This window comes from Chiloscyllium plagiosum, chromosome 3, assembly GCF_004010195.1.
Source record: "Chiloscyllium plagiosum isolate BGI_BamShark_2017 chromosome 3, ASM401019v2, whole genome shotgun sequence".
NCBI lineage: Eukaryota > Metazoa > Chordata > Chondrichthyes > Orectolobiformes > Hemiscylliidae > Chiloscyllium > Chiloscyllium plagiosum.
Window position 1 is genome coordinate 88,592,001 of NC_057712.1, and position 27,899 is coordinate 88,619,899.

A 27,899-nucleotide genomic window follows, 5' to 3' on the forward strand; every position below is an offset into this window, starting at 1 on the left:
GTGGACGCTAGGAAATTGTTTCCGTTAGGTGAGGAGACTAGGACCCGTGGACAGAGCCTTAGAATTAGAGGGGGTAAATTCAGAACAGAAATGTGGAGACATTTCTTCAGCCAGAGAGTGGTGGGCCTGTGGAATTCATTGCCACAGAGTGCAGTGGAGGCTGGGACGCTAAATGTCTTCAAGGCAGAAATTGATAAATTCTTGATGTCACAAGGAATTAAGGGCTACAGGGAGAATGCAGGTAAGTGGAGTTGAAATGCCCATCAGCCATGATTAAATGGCGGAGTGGACTTGATGGGCCGAATGGCCTTCCTTCCGCTCCTATGTCTTATGGTCTTATAATGTGATTTAATGTCTAGAGTTTGATTGCATATCTAACATGTCTTGTTTGTGTGATTCTGTGAAAGAATAATAAGTATTTTGAAAGATTTTTTTCTTTTGAGCATAATGTTCAATGCAAGGGAAAAAATGGAGTGGGGCGAATTGCACATCTGTTATGCAGCTTCCTTGATAGTGTATCCTTTCGAATTAACAAGTGTGTGACTTAGTCAGTGATTCATAGCATTTGCTTGCCCAGAACTCTTTTGTGTGTTGCCCTGGTGATTTAAAAAAAAAAGCCACCTTGCAATTCATTGAGCAAGATGGTGCACTGTTTTTATCCACATTTATGTAGTCTTCTGGATTAGATTTGAATCTAAGACCAGATTGGCTCCATTTCTCTTGCCCACTTTGTGACAGCTGATTTTTTTTTTTTATTGCATTGATAACTTTCTTCCCATTTTATCACTCTCTGCCTCAAAAGTGCTGACCCATGCTTGATATTGGATTGGTGCCACCATGGTGGCACGGTGGCTCAGTGGTTAGCACTGCTGCCTCACAGCACCAGGGGCAGCTGAATTGGCCATGCTAAATTGCCCATGGTGTTAGGTGCATTAGTCAGAGGGAAATGGGTCTGGGTGGGTTGCTCTTCAGAGGGTCGATGTGGACTGGTTGGGCCGAAGGGCCTGTTTCCACACTGTAGGGAATCTTTTTAAAAAAAAAAGGTACCCTCCCTTTTCCAAAATTGTTCATGTAAGCTAAGGTAGTGAGTGTCAGTGGGTACTCAGCCACAGAATATAATCACGATTCGAGCTAATTCTTTTCCCTCAGTACACCCTTTAAATACATGAGTATGTGAGACATCAATGTTCTGTGTCAGATTTCCTGGACTATGAATTTACGTATTCACTACTGGGCCAGTTCGTCACTGAGACTTGAAGAAATTTTTGATTTTCTGTGGGATTGTCAAATCATTTTGTTAGATGCACACCCATGTGCAGTGGAATAAATCCCTAACTTGCAGCTGGAGTCACCTTATTGTGCCAACATCTAATTTACAAAAAATGTCCCTTAAAAGAAAGCGAATTAAAACTTTCTGCATTGATTTGGAGGATTACAGACTGACCGCTTGCGGCATATTCAAACATCTCTATTGAGTGCACATGTTAACTGAAACACGTTGGTCTCAAACAAAACAAAATCCAGAAATTTCTGGAGAAACTCAACAGGTCTAGCAGCATCTCTTGAGAGAAAGCAGAGCTAATTTTAGAGTCTGGTTACCCTTCAGAGCTGGTCAACTTTCTTTTTAGATTAGATTACTTCGTGTGGAAACAGGCCCTTTGACCCAAGAAGTCCACACCGACCTGCCGAAGAGCACCCTACTCAGACCCATTCCCCTACATTTACCCCTTCACCTAACACTACAGGCAATTTAGCATGGCCAATTCACCTAACCTGCACATCTTTGGACTGTGGAAGGAAACCGGAGTACCCGGAGGAAACCCACGCAGACACGGGGAGAATGTGCAAACTCCACACAGACAGGTGCCTCAGGCGGGAATTGAACCCAGGTCTCTAGCGCTGTGAGGCAACAGTGCTAACCTGTTTAAAGAATGACACAAGCATAATTTCCTTTGGGTGAGAGGAATTAAATTGTGCAAAGAAGATAATAGAACCTGAAGCTTTAATGAGAAATGCATATTCCGAAATAGCAATACTGGAAAGTAATTGTTTTCCCTTTAGAAAATGCAACATCATGCTCAAATCAATTGAAAGTGCTAAAATCTTAACATATATCTGAGCTCAATGTCATTTCCACTGAGTTTGTGGAGTGCCTCTCTGTGAGGCCTTAGATTTTTTTTTTTTCTCCCTATCTTCCCAAACCTAGCCCTGTGGCCCTCCTCGATGTAATGTTAGCCTGATTCTCCCACTTGGAGAAAGTGAGGACTGCAAATGCTGGAGATCAGAGTTGTGTGTGTGGTGCTGGAAAAGCAGAGCAGGTCAGGCAGCATCTGAGGAACAGGAGAATTGACATTTTTGGGCATAAGCCCTCATTCCTGATGAAGGGATTATGCTCGAAACGTCGATTCTCCTGCTCCTCTGATGCTGTCTGACCTGTGTTTTTCCAGCACCACACTCCTGACTCTGATTTTCCCACTAGCCAAACCAGAAGAATTGCTACTGGTTGGACATCTTGATTTAGTCTAGCAACCCCAGTGCCCAGACATTCTGTAGTTGTCCTGCATGGCTGCACAGAGGGCATGGCAGATGAGGGGAAATTGGCACTGGGATTTGTCAGCAGGGATTGCATTGTCCTGATGCCAGGATGGTGCAGAAGAGAAGTGTGTTCTGACATTTTTTTTGATAGATTGTAGCATTTCCCCGAATACTGATATTAGATTGATCAGTCTGTAATTCTCCCTCTCTTATTTTAAACATTTTGGAGGATGGAAAATATAACCTCCAATGTGCCAGAACTGTTCCAGAATACACAGAATTTTGGAAGATGACACCCAATGCATCTACTTTTCTATGATCACCTCCTTTGGTACCCTCAGTTGTAGATTGTCGTGCACTGGGGGTTTATCAGCTTTCAGTCCCATTGATTTCTCCAATCCTACTTTTTTGGTTAAAACTAATGTCTTTCAGTTCCACCTTCCCAAAGACTCTTGCTTCTCTAGCACTTCTGAGAGGGTTTTTAGTATTGTCTCTTGTGAAGACAGAACCAAAACGATTGCTTAATTGCTCTGCCATTACAATGTTCTCCATTGTCCTGTTTCAGACTAAAGGGTCCTACATTTGTGCTCATTAATCATTTTCTTTTTGCATACATAGAGAAGCTCTTACAGTCCACTTTTGTTCCTTGAAAGTTTGTTCTCATACTCTCTTGGTCCTCCTTTGCTGATTAATTCTAAACTGCTCCCATTCCTAAGGCTTGATACTTTTTTTGACCAACTTTATACAATCCTCTTTTGCTCCTCTTTTGATCAAATACTATCCTTAATTTCTTTTGTTAATCACTTTACCTGTTGCACTAATTTATTTGCAGGAATGAATCACTGCTGCAATGCATGTTTATATTCCTTGTGTTAATGTTTGCCTTTTTAATGAAGTTGTCCAGTCCATCAACTCAACTTGCCCCTTGTGTATGTAGTTCCCTTTTGTTTAGATTTTGGATCGATTGGACTGGTCATTTTCTATCTTGATCATTTTTCCCCAAAGGACCCCTCAAAACAGGAAAGTTAATTAAACTTATCACATTTCCAAAATAAAGTCCTAAAGTGACCTGTTGAGTTGGCTATTCAGTGTATTGGTCTAAAAATCAACATTGTGAACCCTTCAGGAAATCATCCAGCACTGTATGATTGAAATTATGGTTTCCAGGTCTCTAAATAGATTGAAGTCACCTATGATTACTGTGGCCCACTTGCATGCATTTTCAATTTCCCCTACTTCAGCACTTCAGTTTGGAGGCCAGAGATATGTCCCACTTAAGAAAAAGATCCCATCTGAAGAATGGTCACTGGACCACACACATTAACTCTGCTTTCTTTCCACAGATGCTGTCTGACCTGCTTAGATTTTCCAGCAATTTCTATTTTTTAAATTTCCAGCATCTGGAAGTCCTTGATTTTTTTTTTCCCGACTAATATTCTCTTGTTGTTTGGCGCTGTTCAGATTGATCCATATCTAGACTTTCTATGGCAATATCCTTTCTCACTATTTCACTGACTTCATCTTTCACTATTAATGCCACCTAATCTCCTTTACCACTTTGGCCTTTTCTGAAGATGGAGTACCTTTTGACATTCAATCCGTAGCTTGGTGAATCCACAGCCATGCCTCCGTAATCACAAGCATACCTTAGCTGCATACAACTTTTTGCATTGTTAATTCATTGACTTGACTGCTGTTATGAAGATATAGGTGTACTGTACTTTTTTAAGAGAGTTATAAGCTGGCAGTGACAGTGCGAAGTCTTCTCAGTAAGATAGAATATAACCTATGGTCCAGCTATTAGAGTAGTGAGGGTGGCTGGTTGCCTGGAGACAAAAACCGATTTGAATTAGGCCAATCAGTTTAAATTATATACACCCACCCACAAAAAGAAAATATCAAACTCCCAATCCAGTTTGGCTTTTAAGATTGTCGATATACAAAATTCAATGACCCAATCCGATGCTTTGGGAGTAGAAGACCAGGGAAAATTGAACAGTTAGGAGGAGAACTGCCAAGCCACCAGTACGTAAAAAGACTGCCTGAAAAATAGCTCTCTTAAAGGTACCTTTATCAATCAGTAACCTGTGAAGCAGAATCCCCAAGAAGAAGACAGGAATACAGAGAAGAACGGAAAGCTGCCTGGTTTTGAAATAAAAAGTTTTGTTTTGTAAATCAGACTAGAATTATAGAAGGGGAGGTAAAAGATAAGTTAGAGGAAGGAGTTGTAAATAGTTATTCTGTTATACTTTAAGAAATAAAGTTGTTAATTTTTACTTTAAATAGTTCTTGGCCTCTCAAGTTGTCACAGATTACTGCACGGAATAAATCTTTTGTGTTACAGGGTTGAATTGAGCAGGAGGGTTTATCCTGTGTTGTAACACTGCAAAGGCTCCGTGCATTCAGCTAGAGTGCCTTTTAAGCTTGTCGCTTTTGAGCTTTACAAATGTTATATTCGTATGTTGTCAGTCATGCTGAAGATTTTGCTTTGGGTGACATTTAAGTGCATTGGAGTAGAAATCTGAACCAAAACTTTTGTTAATACTAGTGTAATGCCACTCTGAACTCTTGGAGACCCAGCCAAGGATTTTAACCTTGGTATTTTCACACTGCTTCCATTATTAATTATATAGTTAATGCTTCTTTGAAAACGCTTTTTGGCTCCTGTTGAGAATCAGATATGACACCCAATATCTATTCTTATGTACGCCCTTCCTAAATAGAATCCCTACAGTGCAGTTTCAATCATTCTATGAATGACTTCTTCACCATGAATATATTTTGCCTGCAGCTCGGTTGGCTTTTATCTTTTAACATAACTTTTTAATGAATCCAGATTTACTGGAGTATTATGCATTAACTTATGAACTTGCTAGTGTTTGGCATTCTAAAATCATGCCTCATATAATCATTGTTTGGAGGACTCAAGTTATGAAGGATTGTGGAAAATAAATTTAAAGTTTTATGGGAAATTTCTGGAGATCCTTAATAGGTCATTTGTGGGTATTGGGAATTTTTAAAACCAGGCTTCCTAACAGTTGATAACTGCTTGCTTGATACATTGATATAAAGCCTGACTGGGACTGATTTTTGAACTGGCTTTGTAGAATCATCGAATCCCTACAGTATGGAAACAGGCCATTTGGCCCAATACGTCCACGCTGACCATCCAAAGAGTAACCCACCCAGAACCTTTCCCCTGCCCTACTACTCTACATTTACTCCTGACTAGTGCACCTAACCTACACATCCCTGAACACAATGGGCATTTTAGCATGGCCAATTCACCTAACCTGCACATCTTTTGGATTATGCGTGGAAACTGGAGCACCTGCAGGAAACCCATGCAGACACTGGGTGAATGTGCAAACTCCATACAGACAGTTGCATGAAGCTAGAATCTAAGATGGGTCCTTGGTGCTGTGAGGCAGCAGTGCTAACCACTGAGCCACTGTGGTGCCCTTGGTGAAGGCTGTTGTTTTATCTATGCTGGTTGGAAGAACCCTTGCTAAGAACTAACTGAGTTGAATGGAAGACTCTTTTTGGGAGTGGGGCCCAAGAAGAAGCTGAATTGGAGGAAGAACAATAGGACAAGGTTACGAACAAGCTGTCCAGTTGATCTCCATCTCATTTCTGAAAAGAACGTCCTCTTGTTGAGTTTAGGGGAAAAACCAATTTGGTATTTTGAAAGAATGATTGAAGAAACATAAGATTGTATTGCTTGAGCAAGCTGTGACTGCAAGATGTCAGACAACTGTGCTTGATTACTGATACAGCCACATACGTCAAAGCAACAGACTCCAGAGCAGGTTACACTTCATACTTTTATGTTCAAGCATAACCAATTAGCCATAGCATTTGCTTTTCACCAAAGACCATCTCCACAGATAAATCTTTTTTTCTTTTTCCTGAAGAGGTTGTATGTAGTTGGGGGATATTTAAATTAATGCTCCTGAACATAGCGTCATAGAGATGTACAGAATGGAAACCGACTCTTTGGACCAACTCGTCCATGCTGACCAGATATCCCAACCCAATCTAGTCCCCCCCTGCCAGCACCTAGCCCACATCCCCCCAAACCCTTCCTATTTATATACCCATCCAGATGCCTTTTAAATGCTGCAATTATACTAACCTCCACTTCCTTTGGCAGCTCATTCCATACACGTACCATCCTCTGCGCGAAAAAGTTACCCCTTGGGTCTCTTTTACCTTTCCCCCCACACCCTAAACCAATGCCCCCACCCCAGGGAAAAGACTTTGTCTATTTATCCTATCCATGTCGCTCATGATTTTATAAACCTCTCGTTTATAAACACACCACGTTAGAACCCATCTACCACCCCTGAGAAAAGGAACAGGCGGTGGCGTCACCACAGGAAATAACATCACCAACCCAAAGAAACCCAAACATAGAAAGCAGAAATTATCAGCAGTACTTTACCTTGGGCCCACTGGAGACGCTCCCTAGTAGGATGATGAAACGTCTGGAAATGAACTTTCCAGCTCAGCAAGCAAACCTACAGCCAAAACCTCCAACCTGAGCTACAAATCTTCTCAAACCTCGTTATAAACCTCTATCAGGTCACCCCTCAGCCTCCGACGCTCCAGGGAAAACCGACCCAGCGTATTCAACTTCTACCTTTAGTTCAAATCCTCCAACCCTGGCAACATCCTTGTAAATCCTTTCAAGTTCCACAACATCCTGTCTATAGGAAGGAGACTATAATTGCATGCAATATTCCAACAGTGGCCTAACCAATGTCCTGTACAGTTGCAAAATGACCTCCCAACTCCTGTACTCAATCCTCTGACCAATAAAGGAAAGCATACCAAATGGTGCCTTCACAATCCTATCTACCTGTGACTCCACTTTCAAGGAGCTATGAACGTACACTCCAAGGTCTCTTTGTTCAGCAACACTCCCTAGGATCTTATCATTAAGTATATAAGTCCTGCTAAGATTTGCTTTCCCAAAAAGCAATACCTTGCGTTAATCTAAATTAAACTCCATTTGCCACTCCTCAGCCCATTGGCTCATCTGATCATGATACTGTTGTAATCTGATATAACCTTTTTGCACTGTGATCCTATTTTGAGGCTTGAAAGCTGTTGTGACTGCTTAGTGTACAAAGGGGAGGAGAAGACCTATTAGAGGGGGTAGGTCAGCCATTGCTGCTTTGGAGTTCAGGATTCCAGTATTTCAGCTAATGACTCTCCTTGACCAGTACTGGCCAGCACTTTGAGAAGCCTAAGCTGGACAGAGATATACATAGTTCTAAATTACTGACTGTGTATGTTGACCAAGTATTATATCTTTATTTCCTAAGTGTTATTTTGAGGATAAACTAATAATTATGCTTTAAGAAACCTGATTGATCTTGCTAACTGGGGCAAACTATTTTTCAATGTTGTGGAGGTTCTAGAGCATTGATGGGGCTCCTCAGCCTCTGTTAAGAAGAAACCACTGCTCCTATTTATCATCAGTCGTTTACTTTGTTATATAATCTTACTGGAAGAGACTGACTTTTAAAAATATAGTACTTTAAATATGGGGAAACACAAGGCCTATTTTCTGTTTCTCTTGCTGTCTCCTTGTCACACCATGTCACTGAGTGTGTGAACAGGCCACAGATAATTACCAAACCTCTTAATATAGCTGGCTGTGTTTGTCAGTGTCTGGCACCAGTTTTGTCTCAATGTCTTTTTAACTGCGCAGAGCTGCTTGATCTCTGGCTGAGTTTGGATGTTCGCTATGTGAAAAAATGTTGGTAATTCTTGTCATGACATTGCCTAGTGAGCTAGGGTTCTGATGCTTGAGTCGTGGAGGAGGGAATAGTTTCTATTTGTACAAAAGCTTCAGTGTCCTTTAGAAGTGGTGTTAAACAAACAATCATTTTTGATGAGCAGACGCTATTGTAGGGAAACTGAAAACAGCAGCCAATATGCACCCAACAAGGTTTGTTAATCAGCACAGAGATATAATCAAGCACTGTTTTTGGCATTTGGATATTCTACCATATGATGTAGGATTGCTGGTAAGGCCAGCCTTTGCCTATTCCTGATCGCCTAGCAAATCACTCAATGCCAGGGTAATTTCAGATGGCAGTCTGTTTCAATCACATTGCTGTGGGTCTGGAGTCATGTAGGCCAGACTGGTCAGGATGGATAGATTTCCTTCCTGAATGATCATTAATCAGTAATGTGCCAGATATGTTATATCAGCATTACTGAGACATTAATTTAATTTGGTTTAAATCCATGTCTGCAGATCCTTAGCCTGGGTCTCTGAATTACTAGTTGAGTCACAGTAACTATTGGTGCAGTGGTAAATTTTTTTACACTGCAAATAATGTCTGGGCTCATTTATGTCTATCTGATGGCACTTTGACTTAAGATTTCATCAGGAAGATGACATTTCCAGCAACAACACATTCCTTCAGTCCTACACTGAGGTACTGTATCCTCTTGCATCACCTACTCAAGTGAAACTTGAGCCCATAACTACTTGCCTCTGAGGCAAGGCAACTGCTACTGAGCTCAAATTGAGACTACCCAGAGTGATTATTTTTTTTTTGGTAAAGCAACTTCTGATAAATGATATGCTTTTAATGAATATGATGTTTGTATAAATTGTTTCCAGAAAACTATTAATAGCAGTTAATGTAAGAGTGTGACTGTTTAATATGTGGCCGTGCCATCCCCACACAAGTCATTAAAAACAGATGAATGACTTGTATGATTCTTTTATTTCCATCTTTAAACCAAGTTTAGCAGCAGTTAGAATCAATATATGAAGAACAATATATACCATTGTGCTGTATGCTAACTGCACTACTGTGAACCTATAAGATTAAAGAAACAATATTTTAGTGTACTTCAACAGACCTTTTTTTTTCTTCTTTGCAATTGCTGAGCTGAATAACTGATGTGGTTAAGGTTTCTTTGCTTCTCACAGATCCTCTGAATTGAAGACGTAGTGTAATCATTTCCCCCTTGAGAGGCTTTGAAAGAGCTGCTGCTGTGAGCCAAGGCACCAGGGATAATTGTCTTCACTCTGTCATCCATAATTTTCTTCCATCAAAAGCAATAGCATCTATGTAGTAAAGATTGAAATAAGTACGTCAGTGCGTTTCAGAAAATACAAACCGGTTTGTAGCTTTTTTTTTTCCTGCAATGATTGTGGAAGAATGAACAGCATTGTTACTAAATATGTGCAAGTATTTGTAAAAGGAAAGAAAACTCAGATTTTTAATGTTAACTAAGTTATCTAGTTTGTGTCCGCAATTATTTCAAGACTGTAGTGGACAGTGAAGAAGGTTACCTCCGATTACACCGGGATCTTGATCAGATGGGCTGAGGAGTGGCAGATGGAGTTTAATTTAAAAAGATGCGAGGTGCTGCATTTTGGGAAAGCAAATCTTAGCAGGACGTATACACTTAATGGTAAGGTCCTAGGGAGTGTTACTGAATAAAGAGACCTTGGAATGCAAGGTCATAGCTCCTTGAATGTGGAGTCCCAGGTAGATAGGATAGTGAAGGCAGTATTTGGTATGCTTTCCTTTATTGGTCAGAGTATTGAGCACAGGAGTTGGGAGGTCATTTTATGGCTGTACAGGACATTGGTTAGGCCACTGTTGGAATGTTGCATGCAGTTCTGTTCTCCTCCTTATCAGAAGGATGTTGTGAAACTTGAAAGGGTTCAGAAAAGATTTAAGGATGTTGACAGGGTTTGGGGATTTGAGCTATAGGGAGAGGTTGAATAGGCTGGGGCTGTTTTACCTGGAGCATCAGAGGCTGAGGGGTGACCTTATAGGGGTTATAAAATCATGAGGGGCATGGATAGGGTAAATAGTCAAAGTATTTTCCCTGTAGTGGGGTAGTCCAGAACTAGAGGGCATAGGTTTAGGGTGAGAGGGGAAAGATATAAAAGAGACCTATGGGGCAACTTGTTCACGCAGACGGTGGTAGGTGTATGGAATGAGCTGCCAGAGAAAGTGGCGGAAGCCGGTACAAATACAACATTTAAAAGGCATCTGGATGGGTATTTGAATAGGAGGGGTTTGGTGGGATATGGGCAAAGTATTGGCAGGTGGGACTAGATTGGATTGGGATATCTGGTCGGCATGGATGAGTTGGACTGAAGGGTCTGTTTCCATGCTGTACATCTCTATGACTCTGACTTAAATCATTCTGTATTTACAAAAATCTATTCACTTGATATTTACTCACTGACATGTAGTTTTTGATCTCAATATTGTAGAGATCGATACATGTTTTGTCAGCTTACTTCTGACCAATCTGTTATGCTTTATAGAAGTTCATAGAATCCCTATAGTGTGGAAGCAGGCCATTCAGCTCATCAAGTCCACACTGACTCTGAAGAGCATCCCACCCAGATCCACCCCATCCCCTTTCCTATCCCTGCATTTCCCCATGACTAAACCACCTAGCCTGCACATCTTTAAACATTGGGAGCAAACCGGAGCACCTGGTGGAAACCCTCAAAGAAACACTGGGAGAATGTCCAAACTCCACACAGTAACCCGAGGCTAGAATCGAACCTGGGACCCTGACACTGTGAAGCAACAGTGCTAACAGCTGAGCCACTATGCACCAGCAATTTTCCTACTTTGCAGTAGTATGTTTATATGGAGAGATCTGCAATTTCTGAAACTTATCATCTGAATGTGGGAATGAACACAAACTGCTATACCAATTGTGGGAGTCTGGTTACTACCTAATTTTAAAATAATCTGCTCTAAAATATTATTGTTGGCAAGCACATAACATAGGCTTAATGTTGGTGTTTTGTGCCAATAGAGGTGGGGTGGGCAGCAAGGAGGGGGTAAACATTGCTGATCTTCATGGTACAGTAGTTATCACCCTATCCCTGCTCCATCAGCCATTTTCCATGTGGGTTTCAGGCACCCAGCAGTTTTCACCAATAGCCAAATTTTATTGGCTGTGTTCGCTACAACTGCGGGAACGTGCTCACCAGCCACACAGTCTGTGTCAGTGAGACCACTGCCCAGTGACACTGGTCCAATGCCTGCAGATACTGCTCCATTCCTAAGCTCTCCCTGCCTTGCTTTCACACCACTCACCCTTTAATCCTTTTTGATGACCCCTCTTTCTGCTTCCAACACTTGAACCCTTACTGTTTCACCCTCTGCCTCCTTTCACATTCACTGCCTCGATTTGTGAGCAAAGCGATACACTGGGTGACATGTCTGGCAGTGAATGGGGTGTCACAGGGAGCAGGAAGCGACATGCAGCACTGTCAGAGATAGCAACTTGCTGATCCACTCCTGTATAGTTGCATATTCGTGATGTCCAAACTGTTGTTCAAGTTCATTGGCAAGAGATGGTGATTTTTAATCTGCATCTTGGGTTCCACATCAGTTCAAGAACTCCAGTGCAAGTTTGAGCTATCAATGAGCAGAGCATCCATTGAGCATTCCCTAGCGAGTAGGCATCAAAGGGATCACTGCCGACTCTGATCGAGGCAACTAGGATATTTTTTCAAGGATTCTTGCCTGATCAGGAGGAGCATGTCTCTCCGAGTTCTAGCTCGGTATGTCTCCCCACCAGTCAACAATTGTTGACTAATGTGTTTACTATCCAAACGCCTCCTTCAGAATAGCGCCTAAAATATAGGCCTCATGATTTGAGATGCCGGTGTTGGACTGGGGTGTACAAAGTTAAAAATCTCACAACACCAGGTTATAGTCCAACAGGTTTAATTGGAAGCACACTAGCTTTCGAAGCGACGCTCCTTCATCAGGTGATTGTCGCTCCGAAAGCTAGTGTGCTTCCAATTAAACCTGTTGGACTATAACCTGGTGTTGTGATTTTTAACTTAAAATATAGGCATTAGTGTAGCCCCTACAACTTTCTTCATCTTGAGCTCAGTGAGCAAATGTTGAAGTATTTTGAGAGTCAGAAATCCTGCATGAAATGCACACCAAATTCTGTGATGGGAACTTACCTCAAGGATATCTGCAGTATGACCATTGCAAAGAGTAGCCTGTTAGTAATGGATTCTGTGGGCTGGTTACCGTTCCTCAATAAATTCCATTCCCAGACAGCTCGGTTATTGACGTCAACTACAGCAGGATTCTTCTCAAAGTATGGGAAGTTTTTTGATTGGAAATTGCCAACAATTGTTCAGTTCCAGCATTCTCACAGCCAGGGCAGATTTGCTGGCAATTGTTCAACACTTCTCTAGGTTTCTAAATGCAAATCTTATCAAATGGACCTATTCCAGAAATGACTTTTTGATAGCCACTGAGAACTACATGATGATGGATTTAAAACAAAACTGTGTAAAATCAGTGTAATCTGTTGTTTTTTAAAATCTGCTTTAATAAAGCACAGTAACAAACAACTGTGGAGGGGCGGGGGAATGAATTCTTCCTTTGGCAGAGAATAGAAAGCAGCTTTCTGTGTCATGGGCACTGAGCTGCAACTTGCAATAAATGAGCAATGAAGCATTTTTGTATTAATCACATTAAAGATGCACACCCAATGGAGCTCGAAACAGAATCATACTACGGATTAAATCATGAGAAAAATTACAAAACAAAACTAGCTTATTAGGGAGCAGGATGGAGGAAGGTGATTGGTTATTATTTATGAGCAGAATTGTGAATTCTTTGAGAGGGTTAGCCTTGTAAATTCATGAAAGCAAAATATAGTGTGGATGTTAGAAATCTGAAATAAAAACCTGAAACTGCTGCAAATACTCAGTTGCACTGCCAGCATCCAGTAAAGGGAAAGAGGGAGGGAGGTAACCTTTCAGGTTCATGACCTTTTGGCAGAACTGGAAGATCCTAAGCACATAGAGTTGGGTAAAAGGTGTCTGTGGGAGTAGAATAATGAATGAATCTGGTACAGGATGGAGGGAGGGCAAGAGTGATTGATAGAAAAAGATAGTAGTATTAGTTGAAGGTGAGTGACAACAGGACAATGGATAAACAAAAGCTGGGTCCACATAGTTAATCAGAGGGGAATTTAAATGCCGTGAAATGTAGCTGTCAAAAGGTATTCTATAAACTGAGTAAACATCTGTGTGAGAGGCTCTCAATTATTGCTCTGAATGACTGTATCATTTGAGGTTATTAAGAACGCGAGCTTTTGTTGAATCCATTTCGTAGAATTATTGCAGGACATGGGAAAAATGGATTTCTTATGGTTTAACAGTAATATGCCAACACTTTATGCTCCTGGATGCTGCTCTGTGACCTCTTGACTCCTCCCCTTCCAAAGGTGCCTTTCCATGTGAGCGCAACAGGAGATGTAATACCTAATCATAGCCTCTGTTCCCATCATACAAGTGCTCCTTCCAGCTGAGAGTAATTTTTCTCATCCTTAATGTCATAAACTATGTTTGTTGCTCACCGTGCTGTCTCCTGTACATTAGGAAAACCAGACTCCGATTGGAGGCTGCATTGTCGAGACCCCACCCTCTCGCTTCCACCTCAAAACATGAACTGAGCTCATGATCATCTCTCTAATTTTAATTCTCAACCTTGTTCCCACTCTGACCTTCCTGTCCCTGACTGTTTGGGTGTTCTCGTGGGCTACGTGGTTAGTGGTTAGCACTGCTACCTCAGTCACCTTGGGTGTCTGTCTGTGTAGAGTTTGCACATTCTCTGTCTATGTGGGTTTCCTCTGGCTGCTCTGGTTTCCTCCCACAATGCAACAATGTGCAGTTTAGGTAGATTAGCCATGGGATTTGCAGGGATAAGGTAGGGAAGTGAGTCTGGGTGAGAATCTCTTTGGAGGGTCCGTGTAGACTTGATGGGCCAAATGGCCTGCTTTAATGTTGTAGGGCTTCTCTGGTTATCAGGAGAATCATTGTAAGCTTCAGGACCAGCAGTGTTCAGTCATTATTTCATGGCCTTGCAGGTTCAATTCTAACCTGTGCTCAGATTCTTTTAAGATGTCATATGGTTTCTTTCTTCATGTTTGCTTCCTTTCCCTATCCCCATGTCATTTCTTTTTGCCTTGAGCTATCACTGGTTAGTCACTTAATCTTTCCTTCCCTCCAACCTTGCTGATCTCCATTGTCCCTAAGTTTCTTATTTTGCCAACACGTTGCTTAAAACCCTCTTTTTTTTTTTTAAGATCTATATTTTTTCAAACTCTGGCAAAAAGCCACAGATGTAAAACATTGGCTGGGATTTTCTTTGTTTTCCCATCTGCATCTTTAAGTGCAAGTACCCGCTTGTCCCTGAACTAGCCAGAAAACCTGCTGGAACTAGTGCCAGTCAGGAGCTCGAGCGCTGACTGTTGGGATTTTCTGACTTTTACCGAGCTGCAGCTCTGAGTTTCTTCCTGCCTGAGACTGCTAGCCATGCAGAGGTTAGCAGCTGCTGGGATTTGGAGAGCATTTATTGGGTGCCTGTGCTGATCAGCCATGGAAATTTGGATCAGGGAGAACATGAGTGGTTTCTTTTGTGGATATGTTGGAAGATTTGGCGATGCGCTGGGGGTGGGAGTAAGAGGCTGACAGGAGTGGGTATGGTCAGAGGCAAGGGCATATGCAGTGGCTGTCACCCTCCTCATCTGTGGTCCCAACATGTACTCCAAATTTCCATGGATTGAGACAATTAGAGGCACCTTCTTTCCCAGCCCTAAGATAACAGACAGGCTATCCTGCTTTTCCTATCAAAAAAGCAGCGTCTTTACTCACCTGCTGGGAAACTTGTCAGGGATACCAACCTGCCACCAGTACAATTTAAGTCAGTTGGAGACACAAGAACCTTAATTGCTGGCAGGATGGGATGATTATCCTTCAACCACAATTTAATTGCTAATGTGGTCAAGAAGAGGGCAGAGTTCTCTCCAGTTCCAATCTTCCCAAACATTAGCTATGCCAGTAATCTGCTCTGCAACTTACAGAGAGGGAAAAATCCTGCTTTTAACTTTGTTTTTCTGTCTCCGCAGATGCTGCCTGAATTACTGAGTATTTCCAGCACTTTTTGCTTTTACCTCAAATATACAGCAGCTGCAGATGTTAATTTTTTTGAGATATGGAAAACGGTAACCAAATGAAACCACCCCAATGAGCTTTTATAGTCCTGTGCCGTTGATTTGTTCCAGCTGCAGATTTTGCATGCTATGTACCCTTGTGGTTCCATTTTTAATTTTATTATTAAATGTTTATAGTAAAAGTGTCAGTTGTTTCAAGTACATTATGAATTCTTGAAAACCCATCCATCGCTGATATTTTCTTTTCTCATTTTGTTTCTCCTTTCATTTCCACAGAGAACATATGGAGTGTTATTTTTCCATGTTGAAAACTTCTATCATGTTTAAGCTATTTAATTCCTCGAAGCACAGACCACAAATTATTAAAGTATTCAAATATGGCCTTGTGCTGAATTTGCACAAGCACTGGTTAGATGCTACCCACCGCACACACTCTGCACATAAAATCTTGTGCATGATAGCTTTGCATGCAAGACTAGCCTTGGTGTTTCCCAAAGGAGTTTTACTCTTAAGCTAGAATATGGATTCTGTAGTGTTTCTCAGCAAAGCATATGGGCTGATGTGTGCCCTAAAACCATTACTTTTTCTTTGCTGTGCTTGCATTAAAAGTACAAAATTGTTTTGGCACTGCAATGGGCTTCTGCAAAGCTGTGAATGTGGGGCTCACTGTTGATTCCCTTAATGCAACCTTGGTGGTAATTTTGATCAGACTCAATGGAATCCCTGGAGATTCTTGTGTACTTCTAGTTTTGCATCTTTGCAATGCCAGCAACTTGCATTTATATCACCCCTTTTAATGTTGTAAAGCATGCCAAGGCTGCAAAACACCCAACATTTCATAATGGGACTATTGTCGCATATCCATGTCAAGAAAATTTTAAGCAATTTTTTTTAACCTTTATTTTTGGGGTGTGGATGTCGCTGGCAAGGTCAGCATTTATTGCCCATCAGGGATTACCATAAAAAGGGTGGTGATCTGCTTTCTATGAAGAATGGCTGTGTGTGTGATGTGGCTTACTATCAGATTAGATTCCCTGCAGTGTGGAAACAGGCATTTGGCCCAACAAGTCCACACCGACCTCCGACGAGTAACCCACCCAGACATACTTCCTTCTGACTAATGCACCTAACACTATGGGCAATTTACCATGGTCAATTCACCTAACCTGCACATCTTTGGACTGTGGGAACAAATCCAAGCAGACACTGGGAGAATGTGCAAACTCCACACAGACAGTCGCCCGAGGCTGGAATCGAACCTGGGCCCTGGCGCTGAGAGGCTGTAGTGCTAACTACTGAGCCACCATGCCACCCCAAAGTAACAAAGGCCCCAGTGAGATCATTTGGAAGATAGTTTGACACCTCCATAGTGTAGGACCAACAATAATGTTCCAAATCAGCATGGGCTCCAACTTATTTGGATGAGAATTTGCAGGTGATGTTCCCATGTTTCTGCTGCTGTTGTTTATTTAGGCTGTAGAGGTCATGGGTTTAGAGAGTGCTGCAGTTCACAGCATTACACAAGTAGCTGCAGACAAAGCCTGGTTCTTATCAGGAGCTGTTTGAGATTTCATGTAATTTGGAGTGCAGTCGCTTGTTATGGCTAACTACTTCATGAGTGGACCATTAAATAGCATCTTGATGGCCACACTGCACCTCTTTTGTTACTGCAGTGAAAAGTAAGGTTAGTTTTCATGTCTGGAGTAGAACTTCAAGCCACGTCCTTCTAAATCTGAGGTAAGAATGATACATTGAGTCAGGTCAGACAGTTTCATACTATCTACTATGTTACCGTATGGGCCAAAAAGACAGAATAAGGAGTATAGAATGACTAGGAGTATTTTGTGAACTACAGAATTTTGAGTTGCCACTAAATCACATCAGTGTGTCCTCCTTTGACTTTTTTTTTGTGGTGTTTTCCCTGTTAATATTTTTATTTTGAATAGCTCATGGAATAATGGATCTATGGTCCCACTTTTTATCAAATATGTGTACAGTTGAATGTCTTCCAGAGTGTGTCATAGTTAGAGTTCATGCCTACACACAATGACCTTTTATGATGTAGATTTGGTCTAATGGGCTGTTTCATTCAGATTAATGTATGCCACTTATTATTTTGTTTTCCGCAACAGAACAAGGAGTGTTTGTTATGCTTGCTAAATTTATTATGCTGACTTATTCTAACTTTCTCCACCCAAAAAGTCAGTCTGAGTCACTGGAAAGGTATGCTAATTGCCATACTTTAAACAATCTTTCTCTAAGAAAGGCATGTATAAGATGCACGAAAGAAAGCTTTTTGTGCTCTGATGAGATACAGAATTTTCAAATTTCAACTATGCTGCTTAAATTCATTAAGGAAAATTAAATAAACTTAAAAGACAAGACAACGCAATAAAGAAAACCTCCTTGATTATTGTTTACTTGTTCTTGAAATTGGCAACTTATTTCAATTTATAACCAGGATAAGAATAAGTACAGATTTGGCTTAATACATGGAAAATTATAATTTCGAAAGTGAAATGTATGTTTGCCAAGTTGTGCGCAAGTGAGAAAAGTGATTTTGGTTTTAAAAATGTGTTGTGGGTAGAAGTTAATGGAACTTGTGGAGGGGGAGCATTCTGCCTTTTTTAAAGACTTTTTTATTCAATAATATATCTGTGACTCAAGTGTAAGGGAAGCCATTTAGGCAATCAGTTTTTAGATTTAAAGAGTGTAATACTGCTGTGTCTAAACAAGCACAACTTGATGGATTTAAAGTTAATAACTTACAAATTTTCTGTTTGTGATTGAAGCCCTGAGTTACTACCCCCTTCCTTTTAATTATGAGCAGTATTCCATGCTCAAGTCATGTTTGGTAGCAATTTTGTGAGAACGAAAATGCTCATAAAATAATGTTCTGTGTTCGATGCCTGGTGATTTGTGGAGTGGAGCTCTGCATGTTTAAAGTGATGAAGGAAGGTAAACCTTCCATTTCTTTACCCCCTTTACATTCTCAGGACATGCCAGATCACGTCACAATTGATTAGGAAACTTTTGAAGTGAGGTATGATTCTGCATGGTGTGATATGCTATCTGATTTTTAAAAATCATTTGTGTTTGCCTGCAACATTCTGGCCCGCTCTTTGGAGGGTCAGTGTGGTCTCGATGGGCCGAACAGCATGGTTCCACAATGTAGCAATTCTAACTGTCGCACACAGTTAGCTTTGCTAAAGGTACTGGATTGTCACTAGTACGTTACTTTTCAAATGATGCCATGCTCAACATCAACAATGCAATTCCTGGTGTTATAGTATTGTTGAATGGTCAAATAGAAAGATTGAAATTAGTTGCCTGAATTACTGTGAGCCATCTTTTCCAGTGTAACCTTGGTTCAAGTGATAGCAAGTTGATCTCTTGAGTTGGGTAAAGAATTCTATGACCCGGTATAAACGTGAACTTTTAAGCTAAGCTGATAATTCGGTGTAGTAGTTGGGGACTGCTGTATTGTCAGATATATTGTCTTTGAGAACTAACTTGATTAATTCATTTAAACATAATGCAGTAGGTGTTGGGTATATCAACCTTCATAAGGCATTTGATCTAATGTCACATTATAGATCTGCCAACTGACCTGAAACCCAAGGAAGGACATCGGCAGGTTGGGTGTGTTGCATTAAACAGCGGTGGTGAATGGTTAGTGGTACGTGTACAGGACACAATTTCGGAAATGTGCAGATGAGCTACAATATGAAACTGAGAACGGAGGAGAATAGTGATGGACCTGAAGAGGACATAGACATGAGGCTGATTAAAAATTTAATGCAGAAAAATGTGAGGTGATGCATTTTGTCGAAACAATATAAAGTCAAGGGTAAAATTCTAAACTGGATGTAGGAACATAGACCTGCATGGAGCCATGATTTAATGTTGCTGCAGTAAAGTGTTGAATAAAATAGTTGTTCAAATTGGGTTGTTCAAGCAAAGACATAAAGCTATAATGACAAAGCTTGTGCAGAGCAGTCTTGTGATTAACTATTTGGCTACTTCTATACACTGTGACATTGCTTGACCCTTTACTCACCTCTCAGATTGAAGCAGGCAGGAATTGATAAACCCAGTTGTGACTGGCACTGGATATTAGACCTTCAGAATTCAGAAACCGGTCTCGCTTTAAACAATGTCAGGCTTACCTCCAGCCTAATCAGAGGCTTTGCACATTAAAACAGCAGTGCAGAGTTGAGAGCTGAAAACGATCTGGGTGTCAGGTTCCCTACTCAGTCCCAATTGTGTATGCAGTGAGGGGTTTCAGCTGAACATTTCAGTAGAAAGAGCCATTCCTGTGATGCTGCTTTCCCTCAATTCAACTTTGAGGTGTCAATTCGGGTTGTGTCCTCAAGTCCAGGAGTACAACTCTTACATACTGCCTGTCTTTGGTAATTAAACACTACCAGTAGATTTACTGTTAAATGTGAATTCAAAATAAAAATCAAGTATGGCTTTGTCATTTTTTGTTCTGTTGTGGTTGAATTCTTGAGCCTAAACCAAATTTTCATATTTTGAGATATCCTTGCGGCTTCCTGTTTTGATATACATTGTCGTTGCCAAAGATGAGATTACAATAATGTATAAACAATTTTAAGAATGATTATAATAATAGATTTATTATTATTGACTTGATGGAAAACTAAAACTTTTTTTTATTTGCCAGGAATTGCTGAAAGATCCATTGTACATTGGATTAAGACAGAAGAGAGTGAGAGGTCAAGTGTATGATGATCTTTTGGATGAGTTTATGCAAGCTGTGACTGAAAGGTACATGTAATCTGTATATAAACAGTAATTTCCTTCTTTCCAATATATGGGAGAATTTAACCAGTGTGCCTTTTTTCCTTCTGTGATATCCTCTATAAGATTTGGTTATTTCCTGTTGTTAATAGATATATTACAAATTTACTTTTGAGATTTACCCTGAAACTTTCCAGACAATTCTGGAGCCTGTTGGGTGAAAATATTTTTTCCCCCTGTTCATGTAACTTTAGTCGTCCTCAGTGGCTTTCTTTCACATGATCAAATTCCATTATAGTCTGCCTAGTGTGTAGGAAAACTTGCTCATCAGTCTGTTCTTAGTGGTTTCACCCACAAATTCCTGTTCATAGGAACTGAATCTCAGTACATTGAACCGTTTCACCCACAATCTGCTGAATCTGCTATTTCGCAAGTGTACTGCCAAATATGCACTCGTTTCCTGATTCTTCTGGGAAAGTGGGCCACATTTAAATTTTACATAACCTTTTAATGTCAATTAATTTTCATATATTTCCTTTCGTGGAGCACATTTAAATAAAACTACTGAAGAGTGGGGGACATTTTTAATTTGGGAACTGAGTTTAACATATGATTTTGGTGTCTTTTAGATTAATTACAGCTGGCCCATTCTTGCAGTTCAAGCATTTTCCAGCATAGGACAGTTAAAAGGAGAAAACTATTATCCGTTTCTGTAAGTTCTCCACGCTTTCCACGCTTTCTCCTTTAACATTAGCACTTGACGTAATCATAGTCTAGTTCTAAGATTTTTATTGATAAATACCATACTAAAATTAACAGAATATTCCGTCAAAATATCCTCTTGAGCTGTTAACTTCATTTATAATTAAATAATATACAGTAGCAAAAATAGATCTCTTAGAAAAGTAGGATTTAAACATTGTTTATTTCTGGTTTTCCAGAATTTCCAGTTAATGGGAAAATGTATCATTATATTAATCTTCTTCATTCTTATGCTGTTCTTTGCTGACAACCATGCATCCTGAAAAACGAAGGTGCAAAAACCAAAGAAGCTTTGTTGATTTGCCACTTTGCAATATTGAGTGGCTGAAGAGTCTAGTTTCTGGGCAACAGTCCTTGAGACCAATGGTCCAAAGGAACAGCACAAAGCCAGATGAAGAGGTGGACACAATATTTAACATCTCTTGAAGTCTTGTGTGCATTACTCTCCTCTCCTTCTCAGCCACCTCTCTTTAGCCCCTTCAACTACCTGATACAGCACCTCACTTTAATGTAAGGTGAAACTTGTGATATTGATGTGAGGAGTTTTCCAATCTTTAAACCTTAGCCTGGGATGGCTGGGCAGCCTGGGAGAGCATCGGCAAGTTCCCCATACAGATGATCCTTCAAAATATGACCGTCTACAATCCAAAAAGATGGTCAAGCCACTGGACGTTTCACTTCGCTGAAAGTTATTAGCAATTTAGTTTTCTTAAGGACTTTCATGCCAAGAATTGTCTTCTGTTTACAATCAAAGGTGGTATTGTAGAAAGGTTTAATCTTGTTATGCCTGCTGGATGTGATGCAGGTCTTGCTGTCACACAACATCTCATTCTGATTGCATATTTGATGTATATTTTTAGTAATCAATAATAATTTCCAATTATTGCCATACACTGTAGTTTAACAGTTGGCTATATGTGTTTGCTATCTTGCCAATGTGAGAACTTAACTTATGATGAGTTAACTGATACGGTAAAAATGAAGTAGAGTTTATAGAAAAGCTTCTGGTGTAGTGTTGACTGTTGAAATTTCTGGTTTGGTGAACACACTCTGTAATGAGTTTGTTGTCATCTTAACTTGGTTAGTCCAAGTTCATCAAGTTTGTGTAAAGCTCTGTAAGCCCCACTTTGAAGTTGAGCACTGCTTTGCTGGCAAGAATTGTTTTGTTTCCATATTGTGGCAATTCCAGAAGGAGCATTGCCTGAATTATCTGAAATAAACTAATGACTGCATGTATTTGCACCAGATGGCAAAGGGACATCCAGTTTATTGTTCAAAAGCAGCTGCAAAAGTTAATCAAGACAATAACTAGCTGTATTCCAAATAGTTTCCAAGAAAAAGTTTTTGGAATTGAGTTTGAGCAGCTCATTTATTAAATGTAAACATTACTTTTCAGAGTGAACAATTCCAAAATGCAGACTTCACTGGAACTCCGTGAAATCAAACACTTTTTTTAAAAAAAGTGCCATGTGTTTGTGCCCTTAAGACAATAGAATAAGTTAGGAATGTAATTGCTAATTGCTTTAGAGTTAAACTTGCCATCTTTTGTTTCAGCACCAATCATCTAGTGGGGCTACTTGCTTAACTCACCTTTGCTTGTCTGTGTGAACATGCCCTTTGAAGACTCATCCTATATTAGATCCATTGGAATCACCAGTGCATGATGCCCGGTTTGTTCAGTGATCTCTGTCCTGTCTCAATGACCACTTCTTCCATCATTTCTACTTTTACCATTTAATTGTATTTCATGCCTGAGTTCCTGGCTCAACATTTCCAGTATGGTTAGTGAACGGTGTGTGTTCAGTTACAAGTTGTTCATACCCCAGTGATTCATTCAATGCTTTTACTGAGGTGTTGAGCTTTACACCCTGAACCACTTCGACACAGAGCTTCTCCCCCCCCTCCCCCCAAAAACCGAGGAGGAGTTGGAGGTAGCGAAGTGTCTGTAGCTAAGGTGTTAGTGGCTGCATTACTATGCAGTATCACTGCAAAGGCACCTTCCATCATAGTGTCCTGCCACACAGTTAAATGCCCCTGTGTTAGATGGGCATGGAGATGGCTACGAGGAGTGGCATTGTCATCATCCTCTGTGACTGTCTCAGCTCTTTCTTTCTAGCTGTGTCCGAGGGCTCTGTGATATAACCATATCTGCTGATGGCGAGTCTAATTGATTGAAGTGATGGTGCTGGCTCTGCTGATTTTTGTTTCCGTCAGGTCCCAGTGTTGTTCCAGTGGGAGTGTCATGTTCCACCTCCGCAGGAGACCTCAGCAGATCATGAGACATCTCCTATGATAGCAGACCTGCTTGTAGAGTTGAGGCTTCCAGCTGATTTGTTAGCATTCTGTCAGATATAGAGCAGTGCACTCTATCCCTTTTCTATCTTTTCATACTCTTCGACAGACATTATCATCTCTGTATCGTCTGCTTCCTTCAACAACACCATTCTCGTGATACTGTGCTGCTGCCTCTCCCTAATGTCATGTGGAAGGGCAAGTTATGTGGGGGGGGGGGGGGAAAGAGAGAGTGAGAATTCAATGCTTACATCCTCCTCCAATTTCAGTAACTTATCTAAATGAGATGAGATATGTTTGTGCTGCCAACTCCTCGGCATCAGGATTATAAGCACAACTGATAGGTCATGCATGGTCGCTCAGTGGTTAGCACTGATCGTAGAATCATGGAATCCCTCCAGTGTGGAAACAGGCCATTTGGCTTGTCCATTCCATACTGACCCTCCAGAACCATTCCCATACACTATTATTGTATATTTTCCCCCAGACTAATGCACCTAACCCACACATCTGAACGCTATGGGTAAGTTAGCATGGTCAGTTCACCTGACCTGCATGTTTTTGGATTGTGGGAGGAAACTGCAGCACCCAGAGGAAACTCATGCATACACAAGGAGAATGTTCAGTCTCCACACAGACAGTGGCCTGAGGCTGGAATTAATCTGAGGCTGGTCCCTGGCACTGAGGCAGCAATGCTAACTGCTGAGCCACCATGTCACCACAAGCCGGGTTGGGGACCAGCCTTGGGTGAACTGTGAACTGCCTGTGTGGAGTTTGTATGTTCTCCATACATCTGCATGGATTTCCACTGGGTACTCCCTTTTCCTTCCAGAATTCAGATGTGTAGGTTAGGTGGAATGGTCATTCTTTGTTTTCCCATTGTCTAGGATTAGACACGGGAAATGAAGGTTACGAGCATCGTGGCAAGGTGGATCTGGATGGGATGCTTTTTGGAGGGTTGGTGCAGACTCAATGGGACAAATAGCCTTTTTTAGCACTGCAGGGGTTCCATGATTCTGTGTTATCCCAGGTACACTCTGGTCCCACGTTCAGGTGGACAATGAGTACTGCTCAGCTAGTGTGTGCACTGATGGCTGCAGAGATGGAAGCCTGCCCTCTGGGTTTTGGGGTCATAATGACCCTCTTTGCTCAGGTAAGAGGAGTAAGTTTCTTGCATCACTGGGTGCAGGCACTCCTAGTTGCTGACCTTATTTACCACTTCCAACTATACCTGCTTAAATTGAGCAAGATGACCTCCTGTCTCATCTCTCAAGGAACAGTCTTGTGAGCACAATTCAGATCCTTGGTGGAATCCTAGAATTACTTTCACTTCCAAGGTGTTAGGCTGTGTGTGCAACAATTACAGTGGGTTAATTCAACTTTTAGCACAAATCATAGTTCTTATGTTTTGAACAAATTGTTGCTTCCCTTGGAACAGTTGTTGAGCCTTTTTATATATGAAGGTGAATCATCAGGATAGCCATTAATCCACAATGCAATTTCAACTTTATTTCCTTTGGTATCACACTTAATGATTCTATAAAATCGTATTTTGTAATAGTTAATTTGAACAAAAGGTTAATAACTAAAAATTTTTTAAAAATAGTTAAATTAAACATTTTCAGCCAATTAGTTTGCATAGAAGGTGTGGGAAACAAATTTGCGAATAGCACCAAATTTGGTGGCACAGTAGACAGTGAAGAAGGTTTCCTAAGATCACAAAGGGATCTTAATCAAATGGGTTAATGGACAGATGGAGTTTAATCTGGATAAATGAGATTTGTATTTTGGAACAACAAGCAATCGTAACGCTTATACAGTAATAGTAGTGTTGTAGAACAGGGGGACCTAGGGGTGCAGGTACATAATTCTTTGAAGTTTGGCTCATATAGGCAGGGTGATTTAAAAAGGCACACTTGCTTCATTGCTGAGTCCTTTTGAGCATTGGAGTTGGAAAGTCATGGTGAGGTTGTACAGGACATCATGGAGGCCTCTTATTTAGAGAGTCATAGAGCCATGCAGCACAGAAACGGGCCTTTCATTCCAACCAGCCCATGCTGAACGTAATCTCAAACTAAACTAGTCTCACCTGCATGCTCCTGACCCATATCTCTCCAATGCTGTGTCCAGTTCTGGTCACTCAGTTATTGGAAGGATATTATTAAGCTGGAGAGGGTTCAGAAGAGATTTACCAGGATGTTGCCAAGTATGGAAGGTTTGAATTATAAAGAAAGGCTGGGACTTTTTCACTGGAGTTGAGAGGTGATCTTATAGAAGTTTATAAAATAATGAGGGGTGTAGATAGAGTTAATGGTAGTTTTTTTTAAAAAAGACATGAGGGGCAAATGTTTTTCTCGAGGGTGGTTCACCTGTGAAATGAACTTCCTGAGGAAGTGGTGGATGTGGGCACAATTACAATGTTGAAAAGAATTAAGGTGCATAGGAAAGGTTTGGAGGGATATGGGTCAGGAGCAGGCAGACGGGACTATTAGTTTGGGATTATGTTTGGCATGGGCTCGTTGGACAAATGGGTCTGTTTCCTTGCTGTATGACTCTGACTCTATAAAGGACTATTCATACACCCGCTTCAAAGAGAAGACAATGATGCTGAGGCAATTTCTTGTTCTGTCAGAAATCCAAGAGGTGGTTTCCAGCATTCTGTTTTGGGAAGCTTGCCGTATGGTCAGGGGAGACCTGTATATGACCCATTGCATAGGTTGTGGAGTTATGAAGATTTCCCAAAATAAAGACCTTAATAGGTTCTGGCAGAATTTAGAATCTGTTATCTTTCAATTTATTTTAAAGTAGATCTCTCAAGAACACCTTTTGAATACTTGTGCTAGCCTGCAGAAACCGCATGGACCCATGATATAACCCGCATGAATGTTTGTCTGCCTGTATGTCTTAAAGTTCCTGTTTCTATTTTCTTCCAATTCAGAATAAATAGATTCTGTTGCTGGACGTGTGTAACCTTCAGCTTGACTTACCAGTGGGAACCAAACCCAATTCTCTCTGACTAATGGGAAGTGAAACTATAGCCTTTGATGTGCCATGGCCTATGGCGCAGTAACTACTTTCAGCCAAAATCACCTATAATCTACATCACCTTGCAAATGAATTTTGGGGTATGCCGTATGGTTGTGATTTTTAATTTTTGCTTTAATGCCATTGCTAAGGTGTTCATTGTGAGGAAGCAGCCCAAACATGTCCTCCTGTCCAACTGGATTATTGCTGTTCAAGTTACTTATCTCTTTTTTTTTTTACCCCTCAGTATATTTCTGATCATTCAGAATAATGGATTTAGGCAGATAGGTTTTTTTTTCCCACACTTTTAATCCTTCCATAAGAAATAGTGTATTATAATACTTTTCTGCACCACCAGTCCGGTTTATGCCATTATGGTTTTGGAAGAACAAGTATGGAAATCTCTAATTACCATATTGGTTAAGTCAGGCGTTCAATGTAATTTTCAGGGCTGCATGTTAACCCAGTCATCTTTTAATACTCTTCACGATTGAACTGTTGATCAGATTCCTCAAGTAACTGTTTACTTAATGGGATTGATCTTGGTTTTTATACTCCACTTTAACTGTAAAGATAGAAATTTTGTGCTGTGTTTGAGATGGTTAGTTAGGGTGAGCGGGTCCAGTTGCTGGCCCAGATAATTTGCTTAAAAGTAGGCTAATAAACACTCATTAGCTGAGAGATTTTTCTTCTTTATTATAGTTAGGACATACCTGAGAAAAAATTTACATGGTGTTAGGTCAGTATTCGCACCAGGTGGCGGCCTCCTTTTAGAGATCGCAATTTCCCTTCTCACATGGTTGAAGATGCCCTCCAACGTATCTCATCCACATCTCTCATCTCCGCCCTCAAACCCCACCCCTCCATCCGTAACAAGGACAGAACCCCCCGGTCCTCCCTTTCCACCCTACCAACCTTCGCATGAACCATATCATCCACCGACATTTCAGCCACCTTCAAACTGACCCCACCACCGGGATTATATTTCCCTTCCCACCCCTTTCCGCTTTCCGCAAAGACCGTTCCCTCTGTGACTACCTGGTCAAGTCCACGCCCACCCCCAACAACCCACCCTCCCCTGCCACCGCAGGAATTGCAAAACCTGCGCCCACACCACCTCCCTCACCTCCATCCAAGGCCCCAAAGGAGCCTTCCACGTCCATCAAAGTTTCACCTGCACGTCCACCAATGTCATTTATTGTATCCGTCGCTCCCGATGCGGTCTCCTCTACACTGCGGAGACTGGATGCCTCCTAGCAGAGCGGTTTAGGGAACATCTCCGGGATACCCGCACCAATCAACCCGGTGGCCCAACATTTCAACTCCCCCTCCCACTCTGCCGAGGACATGTAGGTCCTGGGCCTCCTCCATCACCGCTCCCTTATCACCCGACACCTGGAGGAAGAACGCCTCATCATCTGGTTCAGAACACTTCAACCCCAGGGCATCAATGTGGACTTCACCAGTTTCCTCATTTCCCCTCCCCCCACCTTACCCTGGTTCCAACCTTCCAGCTCAGCACT

General features: G+C 41.2%; 1 protein-coding gene across 1 annotated transcript in view; it reads left to right on the forward strand.

Annotated features, from left to right (window-relative positions):
• LOC122547230 (NADP-dependent malic enzyme-like) overlaps positions 1–27,899 on the forward strand; it is a 434,918-nt gene that overhangs the window by 219,209 nt on the left and 187,810 nt on the right. Inside the window, exon 6 of the mRNA XM_043685873.1 lies at positions 20,222–20,325. Within this exon, the coding sequence (XP_043541808.1) occupies positions 20,222–20,325 (104 nt within the window). The remainder of the gene's footprint in view (positions 1–20,221; positions 20,326–27,899) is intronic.